Below are 21,990 nucleotides of genomic sequence, written 5' to 3' on the forward strand. Positions count from 1 at the left end.
AGACAACTGTCCGCGCATCCCAGTGGGGGATCCCGGCAGGGAAGCCGGCTGGCCCCTTGCGTTTGGGCACTGCGAACCAGAGCCGCTCATCAGCAGCCCCGCCCGATCCTCTGCGCGCACTTCTGAAAACAGGAAAGTGCCCTTGGATCCGAAACTCCAAGGGAAAAGTGCTGGTTCCTTCGTGAGCCCAGCGTTTGGTGGGAGTCGCCAACTTCAGAGCTCGCGCGGTTTCTGGGTTTCGGAGCACCAGCCCTGCGAGCAAGGTTACGGCTCATGGGCTTATGGGTTCCGCAGTGCGCCCAGGCAGGTGAGGTCCGAGCCAAGGTCTGTACACACTGTCCCGCCCACCGACGGAGCTACTATGCCTCCAACGCCATTGAACTTCTGACCTTCAAAAGGGTCCCTGGAAAAGGTCAGGAGCACCTGCTGCAGACAAGGTGGCCGTAGGCCAGGCTCTCCCAACTCCCGGAGGCAAGTACCGGGTCATTGTCCCGCAGTGAGTTGGGGAGCAGCAGGCTCCTCCCGGTCCGGGAAAAGAGAACGAGAAGGCACCAAGAACCAAGACCCTAGCGCCAGCCTCGGGGCTCCAGCGTCTCACCTCCCGCGCTGTTCTCCAGATCAGGTCCCCCACAGCCTTACAACCTCGGCACATGGCCAAGAGACCCCAGGACCCCTTGCCCTGCGTCCTCTGTGGCTGCCCTCTGACCCTGCGCGCCAGGAAGTCTGAGTCCTCCCAGCTCATGCGACCACGCAGCGTCTGGAGCACCGCGTCTGGAGACTTCTAGAAGGGATGGGGGTTTGTGCGACCCCCATGGCCGGGGTAGCGTGGAGGACCCTCTGGGGTTGCAGGCGCAGAATCGGGGTGGGGTTGGGTACAAGAGGACTCGAGGTCCAGTGTAGCCCAGAGGGAAAAGTGCTGGAACTTCCTACGGCCGACTGCATCTCCAACTACCCTTCCCTACTCCAACTGCTTCCTGCCGCCATCATCTTGGCCATCACCAATGCCCGTCCAGTGACTCTCGCTCGGTGCCCCTCTCCCTGAAGCCCCAGCCCCTGCCGCGCTTCCCAGAAATTCCGGCTGCTCTGGGTTGCGCTTCAGGAGCGAGTGCAATTGGGCTCTGTTCCCACCGCTGGCCGGGACCAAGCCTCTCCGGTAGCTTCGGCTCCCCTGTCTTCTCTCTCCGTCCGACCCGAGCGTCCCCGCGGCCTCCAGCCCCCGCGGGGAAGGCTCCAATCTCCTTTCGTTCTCCTGTTTCCAGGAGAGAAAGGGCAGGAGGGTCACCTCCGAGACTCACTCGCGCTGTTTCCCTAAGCGGGGGCGGGGGGTGGGGGTTCCTTTCCCTCTGCCCCACCCCACCCCCTTTCGGCTCTCGGGCCTGCGAACTGCGGAGAGTGAGGGTGCGGGGCCTGCGCGGGCTCGGAGGGCTCAGTCCTCCTCCGCAGGGCACTTTGGCTGCTCCAGCTGGGTACCTGCCCCGGAGCCACAGAAGAGGTCTCGGCAGCGCTTCCTCCTTCCCTTCCTCCTTCGCCCCTCCCCGCCGCTTATCCTAGCGCCCAGGTCCAGAGACCCACTCGCCGGAGCTGGCTGCCGCCGCACGCCGTGTGCACTCACCGCGACTTCCTCGAGGCCGGGAGCGCGCAGATCTCTCCTGGGAGAGTCCCTGGAGGCAGCGACTCGGAAGCGCGCCTGTGACTCCGGGGCCGCGGCGGGGTCGGGAGGCGAGATTCGCTGCCCCCGCCCCCGCCGCGGTCCCTCCCCCCTTCCTGCCCCCCCTCCCCGGGCCACCGAGGCCGAGTGCTCCGCCCGAAGGCGGGTCCGCCATAAACAAACGCGGCTCGGTCGCACGTGGACGGCGGAGCTGCTGCGCCTCGCGACAGATCGCAGGCTCCGGGCGCCGCGTCTCCAGGCACAGGGAACCGCCAGGAAGGGCAGGAGAGCTCCCGGGCCAGGCCCCAGCCGCCTCCGCTCCCCTCCCGCTCCATGGCTCCGCAGCCGCCGCCTCCTGTGCCGCCCTCCAGTCCGGAGGGGCCTCGCGGCAGCGGGTACAAACACCAGGTCAAGGACTAAACAGCACTGCCGCCTCCTCGCTGGCCACTCTCCACCCGCTAAGGAAAGCCGAGGCAGGAGAGACAAGGAGGAAGGAAGAGCGAGCCGAAGCAAGCGGGAAGCCGGAGCTCTGGTCGCCGCAGGACAGTCCAGCCCGGAGGAGGCTGCGCCCGGGGCGGCGGCAGGCGGAGCGCGGGGCGGTGCCGCCGGATTGAGCCGAGTTCCCGGGCTGCGGCGGCAGAGAGGCGTCCTGGTGGCCCCGGTCGGCCCCGCGCACCTGCCCGCGGCTGGCGCCCCGTACTCACCTGGCTCCCGGCGCCCCCTTCCCCATCGCCACCGCTGCAGCCAGAGCGGGGCTCCGCGGGCCTGGAGCACAGCCGGGTCTAATATGCCCGGAGCCGAGGCGCGATGAAGGAGAAGTCCAAGAATGCGGCCAAGACCAGGAGGGAGAAGGAAAATGGCGAGTTTTATGAGCTGGCCAAGCTGCTCCCGCTGCCGTCGGCCATCACCTCGCAGCTGGACAAGGCGTCCATCATTCGACTCACCACGAGCTACCTGAAGATGCGCTCTGTCTTCCCCGAAGGTGAGGCCGCAGGTGGGCGGCTGGGAGTGCTAGGGGGCCCAAGCTGAGAGCCGGAGCTGGCCCGGAGGGGCCGCCTGGGTCTCCCAGCCAGGGCCAGGGCGTCTTGAGGAGGCCATGCCGGGAAACTCGGCTTCTGGTGGAGAGAGAGGCCAGGGCCTTGGTGCCGGAGGGAACAGACCATCGTCTAGCCCAGGGCTGGTAGGGCACGAACCAGGAATTGTTCCACGAGCAGACTGGTCCATTCTGGTCTGTCTTCTTTCCTTTCTTCATTTCTTTAATTCTCCTTGTATCTTTTCCTTCAAGTTCCTTTTTCCGTGGAAGGGAAGCACATCCACCCTAGGCGGAGGTGAAGGGTTCTTGCTGGTCCCAGATGGGAGAGAGTGGAGGAGTGCACCAGGAGGCCTAGGCCTTGCAGGCCCCAGTGCCCAGCAGAGCACTTGTCGGGGCAGAGGCCTCAGACTTGGGCCTCTCAGGTGGTCTCTTCTCTGCTTGCTTTTCTTGGGGCTGAGGCTCCAAGTCAGGGTGGGAGAGACAGCGCGAATAGGTGAGCCGAGATTCGGCAGGGGAGAGCAGGAGGCAGTTAGTCTGGAAGTGGCAGGCAGGCCCGAGCATAGTTTTCTTTGCTGGTTTGAAATTATAAGCCCAGAGGGGCAGGTGCCATGGTGGGCAAGAGTCGCCAGAATGCAAGGGTCCAGCAGACTGTTAAGTGGTCAGAAATGGTGGCACACTGGGTGGGCATTCCTGACCTGCACACGGCCTGGGGTGATGGTGGCTGCCAGGGCTAAGCAGCAGGGCTGGAGGAGGCCTAGTCACAACAGTGTCCCTTTTAGTGTCCCAGGGGTTCTGAACTGATCGCCTTCCATTGTCTGTGTCCCCTGGACAGAGGGGTGTCCTTCGGCCTGGCAGGTGGGATTCTGACACTTGTCTGGGACACTCTTCTCCAACTGGGGCCTGATGGGCACCTCCCAAGACCTGCAGGCCCAGGAGCCACTAGAGCTGTGTCAGCCTCCGGAGCCTCGGAAGCTGGCGCCCAGCACGGGACTAGGGAGACAGTTTCAGCTCCAGGGCTCAGGGAGGGTCACTGCCATGCCATGACAGGTGTCTTTCTAGTGCAGAGTGTTTCCATTAAGGCAGTCCTGGGCCAGGCGACAGATGCAAAGTCGGTAAGCTCCATCTTTGTATGGTGGGCACCCCTAAGCCTTATTTGTCTCTGGACCTTGAGCTGCCCTTCACACCACCTCCCTGGTGGAGCGAGGAGGGCCTGTCCACCAGCGCAGCCTCCAGCGCTGCAGCGCAGCCGGCTGGGGAGCTGAGCGTCGCAGGACACGGAACCAAGGGGGCCGGAAGCAGTGTCCTCTTCTTAACGCCGGTGCTTTCCAGCTGCGCTGTGCAGCCAGGCAGGCACTTTCCTCCCAGAGCAGGAGCCCGTGACCTGATCGCCAGAGTCCAGAGGTCTCAGAAGGGAAAATTCTCCCCCTTTTTAACCCCAGGCAACCGAGGTGCCCCATCCCCGCACTCCTCCCATTGGGAGCTGCAGCCTGGTAGTCGCTATACATCAGCTGTCCACCGAAGTAGAGATGGTTCCTCTCCTGCAGAAGTTTTAGCGAAAATTAAACAAGAATTAGGTTTTGTAAGGACTAAACTTGCTTCCCATTCGTGGAGGAGTCATGGTAACTGGTTTTCTCTGGTGAGCAGTTTCTTAATCCGCATCCTACAAAGCAGGTGTGGAACCCAGACAGGGCATCGGCCTCCTCTCCTGTTCCCTTCCCACACCATTAGAAATAAAAATTACCAAAAAATGACCAGATTAAATGATTTTTTAAAAAGTCAGAAGTTAGTAAGCGAGATCTGGAGAAAGGGGTAATTGTAAGCCATTTGGAGATTTCCAGGAAAGCTGCTAAAGATTAGGAAGTGGCAGATGTACTGCTTCTGCAGATATTTAAACTGGGTCTGTGTGTTCGAGCTCTGGGAAGCAGGTCTCCAGGCTTTGTGGTCCAGAATTGCTTGGCTCTGAGCTCGTTACAGAGGTGGGCTAGCTGGGGGTCCACCGCTAAACTCAGGGCCCCTATGCTTTGTTCCCAGTGGTGTGGTTGAGAAGTGTCTTGTGTGTCCCCTGGGGTGGCCATCGAGATTGGAATTCCAGGAGAGGTCGGGGAGAGAGCTGTTTGGCCCTAGAGTTTTGGAAATAACCCTTGACCTATGGGAGCGGATTGATCCCAAATCGGAAAGAGGCCTGATCTTGCCCCCAGCACTCCTGCAGCGCTGAAGCGGGGAGTAGGCGCATTGGCCTGGAGGGTGGACAGCAGCCTCTGGGCTCCTCCCTGCGCTCAGAGGCCTGCGGCCTGCAGCTTCCCCTCAGATCAGTCTGGGACTGGAGAGTGGTCAAGCCGGGTGCCAGCGGCAGAGAAAAAGATGAGTTTAGGAAGTCCTCAATTATGCAAAAGAACTCGCTCTCTCCTCTGGTAGCTCGAAGCGCGGGAGCGCGGAAGCAGCGCCCATAATTGATTCACCCTGTTCCCGGGAGACTCGGGTCTTCGCCGAGGAGGTGGTGCGGGGTTGGGATGGGGCCGGGAGGAGCCGCGGGGTCAGGACGCGGGCGTCAGGGAGCTTGTAGGACCAACGCGGTCCCGCGCCGCGGCGGGAGCTCCCGGATCGGCCCCTGCTCTTGGCGGCGAACGGAAAGATACCGAGCAGAACCGATGTGCCCAGCGCGGCCTCGCTTTCCATAGCCCGGGAGCGGGCGGGATCCCTGGGCGAAGAGGAGTCTAGAAGCCAAGTCAGGACTTCGGGAGTCAGAAAATGACTAGCACAGTCCGAAGGAAGCACAGGAATCGCCAGACTAACCTAACCCTTCGTCGTTGAGAAACTGAGGCCAGCGAGGGGCAGGCCTTTCCCAAGGCCCCCCGCGACGGCCCTGGGCCGGCGGTGGCTGCCCGGGCAGGAAGGCCGCTGCGCCGCAGGTTCTCCCGCCGCGCAGAGGAGGCCGTTGGCCTCGGGCCCTTTCTTTCGGAGTCCGCCTGGCAGCAGGAGAGAAAGGGGAGCTCGGAGGAGCCCCGGGGCAGGGGCAGAGAGGCGCCTGGAGCCAAAGTGGACGCTCGGCGGGAGTCCACAAGCTTAGGGGTGCCGGCAACTGAGACAGCTGATTCAAGGCGCCCCTATTCGGGCTGCCCTGCTAGGCTTCTGTCTCCTTGTCTGTAAAATGGGCCTATTAGCAACTCCATCACTGTGCCTGGTTCCCGGCATCTGGTGTGAGGAAGCAGGTAATGCAAGTGTAAACCTAACATGTTTGTACTCCAGTCTCTCCTTCCTGTGAGGTCACTGCTTTTCCTGAGCCAGATGCCGCCTAAACGGTGGCTGAGGGCCCCACTTGGTGGACCTCCGAGATTCCCTGCCTGGAGTTGGAAGACACGCTGGTTTCTGGGTCCCCACATTTTCTCCCCTTTAACAGTGAACTAAGATGTGGGAGTACACAGGCAGGGAAGAGGGCAGGAGAGGAAGGCTGGCTTTGGCTGTGGCCTTGGAATTGAAAACTTAGTGAGTTAACGTGGTTGGGAGAGCCTGGTACACACAGGGCTCAGGGAAGCACTAGGGCCCGGGTTCTGCTAGCCTCTTTGCAGTGAGGCCTGTCCTTCAGGAAAGGGAGTGCTTTGGAAATGCAGAAGCACCCAGTGTCGGGGGAGTCTGTGGCTCTCTGGCCATAGCTGCATGGTGACCATGCCAGGCAGGATGCAGGGCAAATTCTGCCATCTGGTGACCCACCCTGAGCCTCAGGAGGCAGGAGGCAGAGCTGCAGGGGCTTCATGGCCAATCACCAGAATTAAGCACCTTCCCAGGAGCCTGGGTTCCCACACTCAGCAGTGGGGTAGAGGGTGGCATCCCCTCTGGGTACTTGCACAGAAAGGGCTGGAGGAGGGACTGGCTCTGGGTCCCAGTTCAGGAATGGAGCTGGAAACTGAGGCAGACTGTGGGAAGAGAACAGAGCCCCTCTTCTCCGCTCCCTGGACCTGAAGTGATGTGGGTGAGAGAAGCACTTTTACTCCAAAGAAGCGAAAATGTCACTCCCACACAGTAAATGGGATTGGAGGCCTGAATTATTCCAGTGTCGGGATTTGTCTGAGTTTAGATTCAGGCAGGGCCCTTCTCACCCAACACACACACACACACACACACACACACACACACACACACACACACACACACACACACACCCCCCTGAGTGCCCAGGGGAGGTGGGGGAGGGAGGCTGTCCTAGAAATTGTTTAGGAATGGAAATGCTTTGATTTAGAGGATTTGGTGACGAGAAACTTACCTTAAACCGATATGGGGTCACGGATTCGAGGCATTTCTCTACAGCAGCCCGAAATAATGTATTTTTTATATAGAGACTTACTTTTTAGAATAATGTGGGTTTTTACAACCGTCTCCCCATCTCTGCGTGGAAGCCTGCCAGGCTGTGTGTGGATCCAGGGAGGGAAAGCTCACAGTCACAGAGCAGGAAGCTCAGGCATTGGTGATGGGAACTCCAGGGATGTGGGGCCCTGGCGGTTGGGGGCTAACGGGGTACTCTAGATTCAGCCCCCAGGACCAGCCAGGGGTGGGGCGCTCGGGGTAGGGTGGAACTCGGACAAGAAGCCACTTCATACCCACCCAGGGATGCAAAAAAAAAAAAGAAGAAGAAGAAGCCTCTCGGAGGTGGCACTGGCCACGTGCACTCCCTAGTGCAGTGGGCTTAGCAGAGCCTCCATCCCAACCCTCAGGATCTAAGCATTAGGCAGTAGGGTCGTGGGGTGCTTGCATCTGTGGGCTGAACACGTACAACACTGGCCGGGACCGGCAGGGCCCGGCTGGAACCACTTCCCCTGCCTCAGTTGGGCTGAGTCAGACCTTGTTGGGTCGTCCCTACCTACCACTACCTTCACAGTCCCTCCAGGCCTGCTATGCAGCTGTTGGTTTGGAAAAGGGCTCAATGGCCAGGCTTTTGAGGGACCCCAGAGACAAAAAAGCATTCCAAGGTCAGAGGTGGACTAAAATGCCACCGTTTTAGATGCCCAGGGTTACCCTTGGGAAAGTGTGAGAACCCCTATCCATCCTGGAAATTCTTACCCAAGTCTAGACCCCAGGGCTGAGACCTGCTGGTCACTGGCCATAGCGAGTCCTGCTTCTGGGTCCAGAGGAAGAAGCAAACCCAGCTAGCTTCCTCCTTCAGGTCTCAACTTGTGTCCCCTCATCTGAGGAGGCAACCCTATCTCACAATGAAGGAACCCCTCCACTATCTCCCTTTTGATAGCAAATCATCTTATTTGTGCGGTTTCACGTTTATGGTTTGTGACCTGCACCTGGCTGGGGCCAAAGCACAGCACACACTCAAGAGCAGTTGCTGACTGACTAACTGAGCACGCAGAGAAGAGGGACCATATTTAGATAGCTTCTGTGGCATCAGGGCCTCGCAGGGTTTAAACCAAACAGCCAGCTGAGTGTGGGTGGGTACGAGGTGCAGGCACATACAAACTTTCGAAGGCAGAGGGGGAAAGGGACACCTGGCTTGCTTTCCCTATGGCCTAGTGGTTGACCACCCCCTCCCCAGTGACCTGGCCATCTGGATTCCCAGTAGCGGCTCAAGCAGGAGTCCAAACCCCTGCTGGAAACCAAAGGCCAGGTTTGGAACCCCCAGCTGCTCCCCTGCCGTCATTGGGGTGGGGGATGGGCTCCCAGAATCGGGTGAGACAGATCACCAACAGCTGGTAACCTTGGAGGAGCTTAACCAAGTCTTTTCTTATACTTTCCCTCATTTCTAACAAAGTCCTTTGTTAGGTCCAGATAAGGGCCACATGCCCAGTGCCTCACTTTTTCAGGAGTATATATGGCTTTACGGTAACAGGATGATTTTTTTTTTTGTTACAAATCTTTCCTCATTTAATCTCTACATTCAGCCTAAAGTAGATTTTTATGGGCCCAGTGGAAAGGCCTCGCCCATAGCGGTTTCTAATGGAAGAGCTGGCAGCGCCATCACCCTATGAGGTGGCATGGGGCAGGGACGCTTGAGGGGAACTTCACCACCCACCCCCCGCTCGCTCGTACCAGGTCCAAATCTCCACTGGCAACGCGGAGGCATTAGGAAATTACAGGAAAAATTATACTGATGTAAGAGAACAGGCTCTTGAAGTATCCAGGTATTTTAATCATACGCAAAATTGTCCTGTGTAGTCAGTGCACTCTTGCATGTGAGGCCAGAGGTCTTGGGAGACCCAGGCAGGGGAGTCTGAGGTTTGGGGGTCATTCCCAAAGGTGCAGATTTCCTCAGGTCACTCAGCCCCAGACCATGTGAGGAGATGAGGCGGGAGCAGTGCTCACTGTCTGCAGGGAGCCAGGCAAGGGTGGCTTGGCCGGAGCCAGGGGGTGGGCCCAAGAGTAGGATAAAGGATGGTTACCAGGGTGCATTTGTCCATTTTCAGACATCAGAATTCCTGGGTCCTTGTTAAATTCTTTCTTCATTCAAGCCCCTACAGCTCTTAAATTTTGAACCTTTCCATTTCTGGTTAAATAGAGTAAATGCCGCCACCACCAGGAGAGCCGCTTGGGTCTTGGGGAGGAAGGACCTACATGAGAGCCAGTCATCCTGTACTGTGGTCACTGTGGTCATCCTTGGGAGTGGGTTAGGGTGGGCAGTGATTTCCTAGGGTTAAGAGAGATCTCCGTTCTCCTGGTGGAGTCTGGTGATAGGGGACTGCAGTCATATTTGGGGAATCGGAATGTGTGGAAATTAGCCACGTCCTTATGGGGATACAGGATAAACCCCTTATTCTAGAAGCCCAGGAGGAGAATTAAAGGTCATTTCTTTTTCAGTTGCAGAATAGAGTTTGCCAAGAAGGATCTCCAAAGCCTTTCCTGGGGCCATGGGCCTGGAGGTGCCCTGGGCCTGTGCACACCTCCACGCTGAGGGTGCGTTTTCTGCCTGCTGGAGTCAAGGGCTCCAGAAGCTTCGACGCCCAAGGCACCTTCAGGGACAGTGGGGAGACCCAGGGTGCCTGCGTGACACTCTTCAGGAACCCACTAACCGCCCACCTGGAGGGCTTCTGGGTCCTGGGAGTACTCCTCGGATTTGGCGTGGTTGGGCGAGGTCCCCAGTCCAGCGTGTTCTGCTCTGGTCTCTGGTCCCGCATTCCCGGGGAGCAGCGGGCAGGGGACTGTTATGACCTGCACTTCTGGTGGGAAGGGAGACGGACAAGCCAGCTGGACCCTTAACTCACCTCACCTCACAGGGTCAAAACCTGGGATGGGAAGCACAGAGTGGGCCTAGAGCCCGGGGGCGGGGCGTTCTCCGCGGGAGTAGGGGGTGGATGCTGACACCGCGGCCACCAGCCTTTGCCACCTCGCGCCGGAGCCTCGGGCTCACTGGAGAGTTTCGGGTCAGGCCCCCAGCAGAAGGACTGATTCCAGGGAGCGGCTGGGGTTTCTCCCGACGGGGGCTTAGCGCTGCAATCTCACTCGGCTTTCCTACTTCCTCCTGAACGTGCAGAGAAAAGCCTGGGATCTCCGGGGTCACAACAGCTGAGTCGAGGGTGCAAGGGAGGGATGTTCTGCTGAGCAGGACCGTCTTTCCCTCGGTGCACTTTCTGCAACACTGGCGGACCTCAGGGAGGTGGTAGGGAGCAACAGGAGGCCTTGGGAGGACACTTAAGAAGCGCAGAGGCTGTGAGACCCCCAACTATGTGACAACAAACACTTCCTAGTTTCCTTCACGTATATATGCGGCTCTCCCCGCCTACGGCCCATCCCCCGCCCCGCCGCTGGCGCGTTAGGAGTTTTTCTTCGAGAAAGCCCCCAGGTAAACCCTTCCCAGACTGTAGCTCTAGGATTAGAAGAGGATCCGGCGCTCCTGGGGCGCCAGTGAAGGCTGGAGAGTTTGAGGAGGTTACAGAAGATTGAAGAAAGTTTTTTGTTTTTTTGTTTGTTTTTTTAATGCGGGAAAAGCTGCCTCTAGGATGGCGAGAGCTTTAAGTCTGGGCCTCCCTGTCTTTGGGAAAATGCACAACTGCTGGCGACTCAAGGAAGAGAGGGAGGCAGGACCCTTGGGGAAATATTTACTGGTCAAATCGATATCCCCGTTTGGCTGTGAGGGTGGCCGATTTCAAAGCAGATTAGGTTACTTTGTGGCATTTCAAATACAACGGCAATTTCAGAGCCGTGAGCACGTGGGCGACCCACGGGAGCTGGGGGCCTGGTGGGCTAAGTGCGCGGCCAGGGCGCTTGGACTCAAGGCCCCAGCGAGAATTTCTCATCTGGTCTTTCTCTTCTTAATCGAAGGCAAAGGGACGATGGCCGGCGGCGGGGGTGCGAGGAGCTGAGGTTGCGCGCGCCCTCCCGGGCGCCCCGGCTTCCGGCTGGGCGCTGTTTACTGGTTTGCTTTATTCCCCGTCCAGGTTTAGGAGACGCGTGGGGACAGCCGAGCCGCGCCGGGCCCCTGGACAGCGTCGCCAAGGAGCTGGGATCACACTTGCTGCAGGTAGTAGAGCCGCCGCTCCGGGGGGGTGGGGGTGGGAGGAGGGAGCGCCGCCGCCGCCGCCAACCTCCCTGGCCCGCGCCCGGGTGGGGACTCTCTTACGACCTCGCCACCCTAGTCCCTCCTCAAGGAGCCCTGGGCAGATCCATAGGCCGTCCCCAGGCTGCAGAGGTCTCTCCGAGGCTAGAGGCCGTGGCCGAATTTCGGGGCAAGAGACTCTTCACTAACTCCGCCTGGGGGGCCGGGGCCCAGTGTGGACTGGACTCAACCAGTGCAACCTCGCACCACCCCCCACGCCTAGCCCCCCCCCCCCTTCCCCAGCCCCAGGACTCTCTAGCTCAGGAGACCTAGGCCGAAGGGCACCCCTGGGCGTAGTTAAGTCCTTTCCAACCTCACTTCCCTTAGCAAACTTTTATGGCCCGCTTGCTCTGTGCCAAACGCTGTGTGCCAGGCGCTGGAGCCAGAGAAGGAATAATCAGATCGCTCTGAGCCAGAGTGAGCAGCTCTAAGGCCTCTGACAATTGTGTTTGTTTGTGTGTCTGTGTGTAGAGGTTGCAATAAAGGAGAGACAGCATCAATAATCAAATATCAACAGTTGACATTTATTGAGAGTTTACTACTGGCCAGATCCTATTCTAAATCTTATTATATACTCTCTCTTCACCACCCACCTAGAGTGTATTCTTTTTTAAACTCCATCCCCCCCCCGAAAAAAGTTGGGGCACAGAAAGGTTAAGCAACATGCCTGAGGTCACATAGCAAGTGGTGTTTTGTTGAACCCAAGTGGTCCAGCTCTCGAGTGGTCCAACTTATGACCTGGTAACGCCTCCAGGCTCACCTGGCTCACGGAGGAAGCCCTGGCTTAGTTTGTGGTCAGCCGCTTAGCCCTCCAGCCCGGAGCCATTCAGTCCGCGGTGGTTAAACCGCCCCTGACCTCGGATTTCTCCCGCAGTGTCTCGGGCTCGGGTAGGGTAACCGTGCGCACGACCAGCCACTTCCAAGTCCGTGGCTGGCGCTGGGTGGGGACAGCAACGCCTCATGTCTCGGAATCCTTCAAATGCCCTTTACAGAGCCTCATCAACGACCCGATTCATTCCCCCTCCCGTCATTTGTCTCTGCCACCGAAAAATGCCCGCCGAGAGCTATTTTGCATTTCCTCCTTCTATTTTGTGTTTTCTTTAAAAGAAAAAAATTTTTGGCTACGGGACTCGGTGACTTGGGGCAGCGAGTCAGCCACGAGCTCTGCGTTTCGAAAAAGCAGATCTTTTCAAAACTCTTTTTCCCCAACATTCCTAGTGTGATTTATTTTTAAAAACGCATGCGCTGGGGAAGAGCGGGTCCCGGGGATGTATTTGAAAGCCTAGGCTTTTACAACGTAAAGCCAACGGTGTGGGAGCCGGCGGGGTAATGGCGCTCTTGGAGTCCTTCCCGCGCGCCCTGCGCTCTGCCTCCGCGCTCACTTCCAGCGCCCGGAGCGGCATTTTGCATGTCTGATGCTCCTACATATTGTAAGTGACACTAATATCAGGGACAACTAAGTGCCGGGGAGCGCTAGTGAAAACCTGGCGGCAAAGTCAACACCCCCGTTTCTCCACCGTACATTTAATTAATTCCGGAGTGGTGTGTGGATGGGCGTCTTTGCAGTTAATACATATGCAAACGCATGAGGTCATTTGAAGCTATGAAGGCATACCCAACGTTTTCCATTAAGAATATTATTTTTTAAGCTCCCGCTGGCAACTTTCAGAACTTAATTATGATTTTCTCTTTTACTGGTGTGGCTGACCGACCCATGCTATTTCAGCAAATGTATCTCTTTAACGATTTTGGAGTTAAGCAAGAATGCAAAGTGTGCCAAAACGTTGATAACTTTAGAAACTGCTAAAGAGTTTATATTTTTGAAAAGGAGTTTACTTGGGGAAATATTTCATAGCTGAGTTAGAAACATGAAAGTCAGGCTTATAATCAAGATGTTGATTTCAACCTCCGCACAGGGAAAGGTAATGATAGCTTACTTGGCAAAGAATTTTCGCATCAAAACTGTGTCTGAGGCAGCAGAGTGTTAAGGATATCTTTCCAGTTTCACTTCTACTACATTCTTTTTAGCCCCCCCCCCAACAAAGAAGGGGCGGATTTAGAAAAACCAAAGGTAATCTGGTTTCAATTACATGCTGTAAAAATAGAATTTGTGGCCAGAAATTAATTTGGAATATTTTTTATGGGGGCAACGTTGTGGTTCGTATGGGTCTTTCACCAACTTTATTGCTTTTCTTTGGTTCTGGTTCTAAAATATGAATGGGTAAATAAAATGCAGTTTCCTTTTTCAAAAATAATTTAGTCTTTTTATCTTCGCCACACATATAATCATTACCTTTTATTTGTCTTAATTACCTTATAATTTTACTTTATGTTTTTGAGTGCTAGCCAACCTAGGCAAAATCGGAGTATAATTTAGGTAACTTTAATTTTTCAGAAATTGATACTTTTTCTCCTTGAATTTTGCAAATGTTGTTTGATCTCTTGCAAATTCTAAATAATTAATTCTGTAGACATAGTCTGTTAAAAATAACTGAGTGTTTTCTTTTATTTTCTGGGGAATGGTCGTGTTCAGAATTTATTATTCAAATGGTACTTAGGGATAACTAGAAAATTGTGGCAAATAAAGCGTGTGTTCTAGTGGTATAAATGGCTGCCAATTATGACATAAAATGGTCTATACAGTGGTAGATTTTCCCCTAAGTACCATACAACTCCGGATTTGTGCTAAGTGCTAAAATAACCCCAAACAATAAAGCTACTACATTTAAACTGAGCATGATAGGAATTCTCAAATGTTTTGCATGATTTTTGTGATGTGGATATAAGACTCTTTTTAAAGTGCTTTAAAAGCATTTGAGTGCCTGGCTGGGGAACTAAACCTTCAGTCCTTTTCATGACCCCTGGGACTCCGTTTACATTGCATTTAACGAATATACATTGATGATAATATTTTATACATTCGTCCATCCCAGGGACAGTACAATGATTAGATTTAACTCTAATGTCTATCATCTCTTACCCTGATACTTTTTCTTTTACAGACTTTGGATGGATTTGTTTTTGTGGTAGCATCTGATGGCAAAATCATGTATATTTCAGAAACAGCTTCTGTACATTTAGGCTTGTCCCAGGTGGGTATTGTCTAATTTCACATACAACCAAAATAATAAATTAAGCATTGGCAGATCTTGACAGCTTTACCCAACTTGAATATGAGTCTGTCTGGGTGTCTGCTTTTGTGCACGAAGGTAATCCAAAATTGCAAAATGGTCTTCTTAGGTCAGCCAGTGGGGCTTTTCTTTTCCGTGTTACATTTCACTTTTTTACTTTCTTTTTCCTTTGGGGTTAATGACCAGTAATATCTTCACAACAGTCAGCCTCAATTGATAGCCTGGACTCTGCTTATACAGTAACGCTCTCTGCCGCTAACAAGAGCTTCACAAAGGGAGATTTTTTAGTCCTCCCTTGATGGTCTGCACGTGGTTTTGTGAGTTGCTAGGAAAGCGAGAGGAAAGCTGATGTAGAACATGGATTTTATGCAGAATGTGCTTTGGGGAGAGAGAAAAGGTTGGAGGGGGTAGATTTATGAGTGTTCACATGGAATTCAGGGTAATTTTTCCTGAGTTTTTCCAGTTCAGTGGTCGTTTCAGTAAAGCATTTTATATGCTTGTGATAGAAACTCATAAAACTCAGTTTACTACTGTTTTGCACAGCAAGGTCCTGGTTTCTTTTAGAACATTTAAATATTACCGATTTTTCTGGAACCATCTTCTAAAAAGGGGTTCATTCCTTAGAGGAAAGAAGTGCACTCAGCTTTATCTATCCCATCAAACCAAGGGTGTAGAGCATTTGGTTGCTGTCTGGGCTGTGGCGGGTCTAGATGGCGAGGAGTCTACTGATGGTTGCCATGCACATTTCTGATTTAACAAGTGTGGATCATGGTCCTAAGAGTCACATTTTCTTTTATACATATAGGGGCTAAACGTTTCTTTACATTGTGAATTATCAGAGTCCTTTTTTATTATTATTATTATTACAACTGAAGACACACTAGAATTAATTAGATACAGGAAATGGGCTCCCAGGGGGAACATGAATAATCTGTGTTGCACCAGCCTCCTCATGTAGTTAAGCCAAAATAAAACATGCCAATTAAAGTGGCTTGGGTTTTCTAACTGAGAAACAAAATTACCAATTTGGAAACCTGCATCTGGTGTATTCCTTTTCTTTTTCTGCCAAGATGTTTTTTAAACCTCCTATTTATTTGAAACCTTCTTTTCCAATGGATGGAAAAAATTTTTCCTTATCCATAAGGTGGGTTTCTGTGCCCATGTGTTTCTTCTGCAAAGTCTTCTAAATTGAATTGCATATTAAAATTGCATGGAGTTTTCTTTTCTCTTCCTCTTCTCTTCCTTTATGATACCAGGTCTCCCAGATAAGATTGACTAAGGCTTGACTGTTAACCTATGTGACTCATGGGATTAGTGACCTTGTAGAATGGGAAATACTGTTGGGAACATGAAATTTACTCTTTTTATTTTTCTGAATTTCCACCTTATTATTCTCAGAATATTTAGAATTATTTAAGGCCCTTTAGTTGAACCCAGCTTGATTTCTACCCCTGGCTTGATCTGTGGCTGAGTGCTCTTGATCAGATTACTTAATTTTTTAAATCGTAACTTATAAAAACTTTGATTAGTTTTATAATAATGTCACAAATAAGACAAAACATTTCACAGACTTTTAAAATGACCTGTCAAACATATTTTAAAATAGGTAGCGTCACTTTTACTGAATATTTCATTTAGGTCTGAGCTCCCTAGTAGTCAAAGCAAAAAGGAAAATAACATTCAGTTATATGATTCTCATTGTCCAATAAGGCCAGGTAATTGACCTCCCTGAATCATAACTAAGAAAATAATGCCTGCTCCACCCCCTCTCTCAGGATCATGGTGAGAAACATACCAAAGTGCATATTTTATGTGATTTATAAACTATAGGGAGCTACACAAAAGCCAGGCATGATCACAGTTTCATTAGAACTGCACATAAAATAGCACAAAAGTTGCTAAAACAGCATACTTTGGTGGGCACATATTAGAGATACTCAGTCATGGGGAACGTCCTGGCACATCATAAGGCACTGTGCACGTACCAGGACTTTCCAGATCATTCCATCAGGCTGCTCAGTCTGGCATCCTACATTTCTCGCTCTGTCGTCTTTCTCTTTTCATGTGGGAAATAAAAATGATTGTTTTTGAAGACAGTAATTAAGAATGACCAAAATATTGGCTAGGACACATGATTAACTCCACAAAAGGAATTCTAAGTAGAATCATAATTTAAATTGTATTTCCTTTTGGTCCTAATGCAGACATAAGACTTTGTATGTCATAATTTTGGAAGAGGAGGGAGTGATACACTACCATTTTCCAAGGAAGTTGTAGAGGTGCCTTTTGTCTATATGTTGTGAGGAAAGTGTCAATTTGAAAAAAGTCAAACTGACTGTGTAGAGCGGCTGATTTTTTTTCTGATCTCCTGGCGGGACTGTCTCAGTATCAGTCTCCAGCTACAAAAACACTTTCATGCAGCCGTGAGCCCTTGTTAGTGTCTGGGGAGTGCTTCGTGGTGAACTGTTTAAATAAGCAACAACAAGCTTTTCCCTCAAATCTGCCTCCTGTTCACGATTAACTCTGCAGAAGGAAATCTAGGCAGAATCACAATGTGTATTTTTTTCCCCCTGTTTTCTTAATAGTAAAATAAGGTATTGAAAGGAATGTCAAATACCCAACTTCTGTTTTAAAAACAATTTTTGCACCTTTTAGATTATTTTTATTAGTAGTAAAAAGCCAGACAAATATGCCAAACATGAAAACTTTATTAAAATAGACTTCAAGGTTTTTTTAATCACCAGAGTTAAAGTGTTAATAAAATTTTACCCACTAGTCAGAGTAACTTTTTAAACAGGTTTTCTGATGAATAAGGACAGTAATAGCTTATATCTACATACCACCTTCTGTGTTCCAAGAACTGTCAATTACTCTCAGTGACAATATCTCTTTAAGTAATGACATCTTCCACATTAATTCGGGGTTAAACTCTATCTTAGCAGCTCAGCGTCTAGGGAACATAAGCTCCTAGGTTTGCCATAATGACGTGATAACTCACAGCAAAGTGGTGCATTTTTAAAAATCTGCGCTATCTAAATAAGTTTCTGAATTATCTATTTGAGAGCATAAAAATTATTCTTTATGTGTGATAAGTCCATCCCAATTCAAAACCTTTTTGGAACTTTTTTTTTTTTTTAGCAAGTATTGGAATAAGCGGTCTACTTCATGTAGCAGAATTTATTAGTTTATTTTTGCTTTTAAATGAATAAATGCAGCCATCCTTGCTGTCAGACTTTAGTACCAAAAAATGGCAGTGAGAACCACAAAGTGTGAGTTGACCCCTCAGCCCGCAGTGCAAGTGTTGGGAAAGAAAGTCGAGCTTCTGCTTGAAAGTTCCACTTGGTGTTCCGCACACAATCATAACACATAATCATTCACGTAGACAAACTTGTATCTACTCGGAGGGGGTAGAGTTGGAGGCGCACTCTTTATCTGCCAAGGTTATGAAATGATTTAGCTTCATGGTTTTTTGGTTAACGAAATTAACTTATATTTGAAGAAGGATAAAAGCCTTACTACATACCTGCTCTGTATTTCTTTGAACATTTTAAAGGATCCTTGTGGCTTCAATCTCCTTACCAAAGTTGCATATGGTCTATAACATCCAGGTAACTAATACACATTCTCACATAATACAGCTATGTCTGAAATAGCTGTTCACGAGATACATAAAGGAAAATGGAATATTTGAGATTGTGGCCGGAAGCCCACCATAAAAACAGCCATGGTGTTGTTTGGGGCCATAAGACCTAATCCTTTCACTTTTGAAATAAAGAGAAAGAACAGCATTTAATGTTTGTTGACATAACTTGAACCCTGAAACCCAAACCATCTTATTTTAAAATGCTTAATTTACCATACTCAGCAAAACACCCAAAGCAGAGTAATGTGTGTTTCCAGAATACTGGGTGACTTTCCCCTTCTGACCCAGAATATATCCATTTAGTGCTGTATTTATCATATGTAGTTTTCTTGGCAGGAAGAAAAGCTATTCAGCAAAACATAAAAAAGCTCTTAGTAGGAAAGCAATTCATTTTGTAGTTAGCTGGGTTTTACGAATACTAAAATATCACATTGAGGGGCTGTTTTAATAAGGTTGATGTATGAGACCTGGGGAGTTTTATAGCGACAACCGTATTTTTTTTTTTTCTTTTTTTGGTGAGGTAGTCACATTTCTTTCAACATTCAAAAGCACGAGTAGGTATGTAAATACAGGGAACACCACGTCAACCATAATTTTGAGTCAAGGTCAGCACGGTTTTATCATTCCAAAATTTGTCCTTTAAAAACATTTCCGTTATTTGAAGACGACCTTGCCTCCTGGACAGCCCTAGAGGTTTATGATTGACCCGAGTATTCAGAAAATCAAGCCTTCTAGTCTGCCTACCTTCCCTCGTCTCCCCCACATGCTTGTGATGAGAACGGAATTTCTTTGGAGACAGATGAAGCTACTCTGGGATTAAAAAGAAGAACTTCAAGCAAATCAGAATTGTCGTTTTTCTCTAAAAACCTGGATAAGGGAAAATGAGAGGTCAACACACAAAAAATTCTATTTCTTTTCTTTTTTTCATTTTTAAAATAAGCCGTTGAAATTATGGATCAAGTGAAAAAATAGTTCCCTGACTTATTAGCCTGTGTCACCCACCATGGGACAGAATCTCTAAGGCTGCCCTCAGGAAGAAAGGAGATTGTCCTGTCCAACTGGCTGGCTTGAGTGTTGCTGGTTTATTTAAACTTTGTAAGGATTAACAGGACGGACTTGAGAGAAGGGTGTTTAGTTTTTAGTCTCTATTTTTAATGAAATCATGCCGTAACTTTTTACCTAGGCAGATATCCAGTTGAGTCCTTAGGAAAGTGTCAGGTTGGGGAGGTGGAGAGAGAGGGTTTGCTCTGTTTGCATGATGTGGGAGAAAAATTCCATGAATAATGCAGAAAACAGAACTGTGGAAACCGTTTTAGGGACAAAATTACCTAGCAGGCCAGAAACATAATTTGTTCTGAATAAAAAGGCAGCTCATACGTCAACAAAGTGGAAGAAGTAGCTGGAGGAACGCGATAAATGACTTCACCTCTCCATGTCCCCCAACCCTGCTACCGCCACCACTACCCACCCCACCGCTGTCCTAAGCAGAAAGCAAGTGGCTTTGACACCGATTTGAGGCAGTGGTCCCCAGGAGAACCTCCCCATTCAGCTGCCTGGCTGGGGTTGCACCACCAGGGCTGCCCCTTTACAGAAGATCATGTTATCTGTGCTCTAACTGAGCGCAGAGCTAGCCTCCCAATGAAACAGGTGGGGAGACACAATTAAAAATAACGAGGGAGTGGTTGGGACAACCCTGAGCTCGCCCTCGCCCCTGGAGGCAGGGCTGAGAAAGAGGTCCTCAGACCCGCCTGAGGTTCTGTGCACCTAAAGGCAGTGTCTCACCCACTCTGGGCTTTGCGGTCCCACTGGCTGTAGTAGACATGCCATCACCGCACCGGGGCCCTGATCAATACCAGGTGCACTGACTCACTGTCCTTGGCTGCACTGTTGTAGCTCTGAAAGAGGATCCACCCACCACTGCTCAGAAGCTGCACTGTTGGTGGTAGTTTCTGGAATGTTCTATGCCACTGCCAATAGGTGAGGGGGGCTCTGGTCCTGAGAATCTGTTATCCCCTGTCATGGCACTTGTGTTTGGAGGAACAGTCACCAAGTTCTCAAGACCAGGAGCTGAGTCTCTGGGGACCTCTGGAGAAAGATGGTAACTATGGTACTTTCCTAGAGACACCTGTGCCTGCAAAGGGTCCTGCCCAACAGGGACGTGGCCTCTAGGCTCCATGGTGGCCTCTGTGGGGTGTGTCTGTAGGTGGTGTCCAAACATCAGGGGAGCAACCCCACGGTCATGTGGCTCTCTGGAGAGGTCCAGACCCTCCCCGAGGTCACGCAGCCGCCCAGCCACACCCAAGGGTGGGAGCTGCACATTAGCACAGTCACCCTGGACCAGGGAAGCCACAGACACGTTTCTGGCCACGTGAAGGAGGCCCAGCAGAGCCCGAGGGGAAGGACCTTGTTGGGGGCGAGCACCCCAGGCTGTCGCAGGGACCCCGCAGGACATGGCTGCTGGCCTCCCGGCCGCCAGTCCCCGCAGGCAGCAAGTGAAGGATGGGGCCCAGCTCCAGTCTGATTGAAGCCACCTCCTACATGAAGGATGCTGCCCAGGCCGGAAGGGTCCCTCAGCTCCATGGCACACTTTTTCCAACCTTCCTTCCAGTTCCTCCTGCTTGGGACTCTCCTGTCCTTGTTGGAAGGTGTTGAGAAAAGGCAAACGTTTCCGTGTGCAGAGAAGGTGTGGGTTGTAGGCGGAGATCAAAGTCCTGTCCCTGGCGGGTGCACACTGTGATGCACCTCCCCCCACCCCCTGCAGTTCTGGAGAGGATTCCTGACTCCCCCTTCCCTCCCGCGGCAGGTGGAGCTCACGGGCAACAGCATCTACGAGTACATCCACCCCTCCGACCATGACGAGATGACGGCTGTCCTGGCGGCCCACCAGCCACTTCACCACCACCTGCTCCAAGGTACTTCCTCCAGACGAAAAAGAAAGCCGAATGAACACCAGACGAGGCTCTTGGCTGTAACCTGAGGGTTTGGTTTCCCAAGCTGCCCAGCCAGGGCCCCTCCAGCAAACACACAGTGCCCACCAAGGGGGGAGTTTCTTTTATGTCTCTGTCCTTTAAAGCAACACTACCGACCCCCTTTCATGCGCCAGAGACTAAGAGACAGTGGGCAGGAGACAGAGAAGAGTGCTCAAAGGCTTCTCCCCTCAGGTGCTCTTGGTTTAGAATTCCAGCAACACGGGTCTAGACCTGGGCCTTTTGACAAAGGGTCTGAGGATCGAACTCAGGGGCGCCTCGAAATTGCATGCGAAAATTACATCTTTATTCCTTCCAGTTGGAATCTGGTATTTCCCTTGCCTGTAGATTGTAGACACTAAGCCACCTACTGTTCCTGGTGCCTGGGGCTTCGCCTACAACAGAAATCACAGGTATTTTCACTTCACATTACAGTTGTTGCAGGCATTTAAACGTATCAGTCATGCTCACCACTACTTTGAAATTTCTGGAGTTTATGCTCCAGTTTATTAAGGTGTTAATAAAGCAGCATATTTGTAACCATATCACCACTTGTTTGAATATTTCAGTAATTCTTTTTGGATACAGTTGATCCCCTTTGTAATCTCATTTATTTTTATGCAGTAAGAACCGTTATTCTGAGTGGGCATCTGCAGGGTTTGTGCTGAGGCACAGGACAGCTAAGAAGCCCTGGTCTGGATGGAAGAGGCAGGTCCATCTCGCTGGCCTGGCTCCATGGGGACAAGAGCCTCCCCCCACAGTCCCACGGTTTAACATGTGTTGACTGGCTCCCCACTTCTGGAACAGACATGGCGTGGCTGTGATGTGGGGCACACCATGACACAAGAGTCCTTAACTCATCACTGCGATGTGTGCTAGGGAGATGCAGAAGAACTCATTCCAGGGGCCCTGGCCTTGTAACTCCCTCTGACCGTCCAGTGAGACCAACCAGCATGCTGACCGAGGGGTCTTTAGTCTGCTCTGGACTGTGGTGTCCCAACTTGGCCAAACTTCCCCAGTGAGACGAAATGCAAAAGGAAAA

At 51.5% G+C, this 21,990-nt stretch overlaps 1 protein-coding gene across 1 annotated transcript in view; it reads left to right on the forward strand.

The window, feature by feature from the left end:
- Positions 1-1,847: 1,847 nt before the first annotated feature.
- SIM2 (SIM bHLH transcription factor 2) overlaps positions 1,848-21,990 on the forward strand; it is a 45,612-nt gene continuing 25,469 nt past the window's right edge. Inside the window, exons 1-4 of the mRNA XM_064475825.1 lie at positions 1,848-2,630; positions 11,051-11,133; positions 14,211-14,300; positions 20,786-20,894. Of these exons, the coding sequence (XP_064331895.1) occupies positions 2,456-2,630; positions 11,051-11,133; positions 14,211-14,300; positions 20,786-20,894 (457 nt within the window). The 5' untranslated portion in view covers positions 1,848-2,455. The remainder of the gene's footprint in view (positions 2,631-11,050; positions 11,134-14,210; positions 14,301-20,785; positions 20,895-21,990) is intronic.

Source organism: Camelus dromedarius, chromosome 2 (assembly GCF_036321535.1).
Source record: "Camelus dromedarius isolate mCamDro1 chromosome 2, mCamDro1.pat, whole genome shotgun sequence".
Taxonomy (NCBI): domain Eukaryota; kingdom Metazoa; phylum Chordata; class Mammalia; order Artiodactyla; family Camelidae; genus Camelus; species Camelus dromedarius.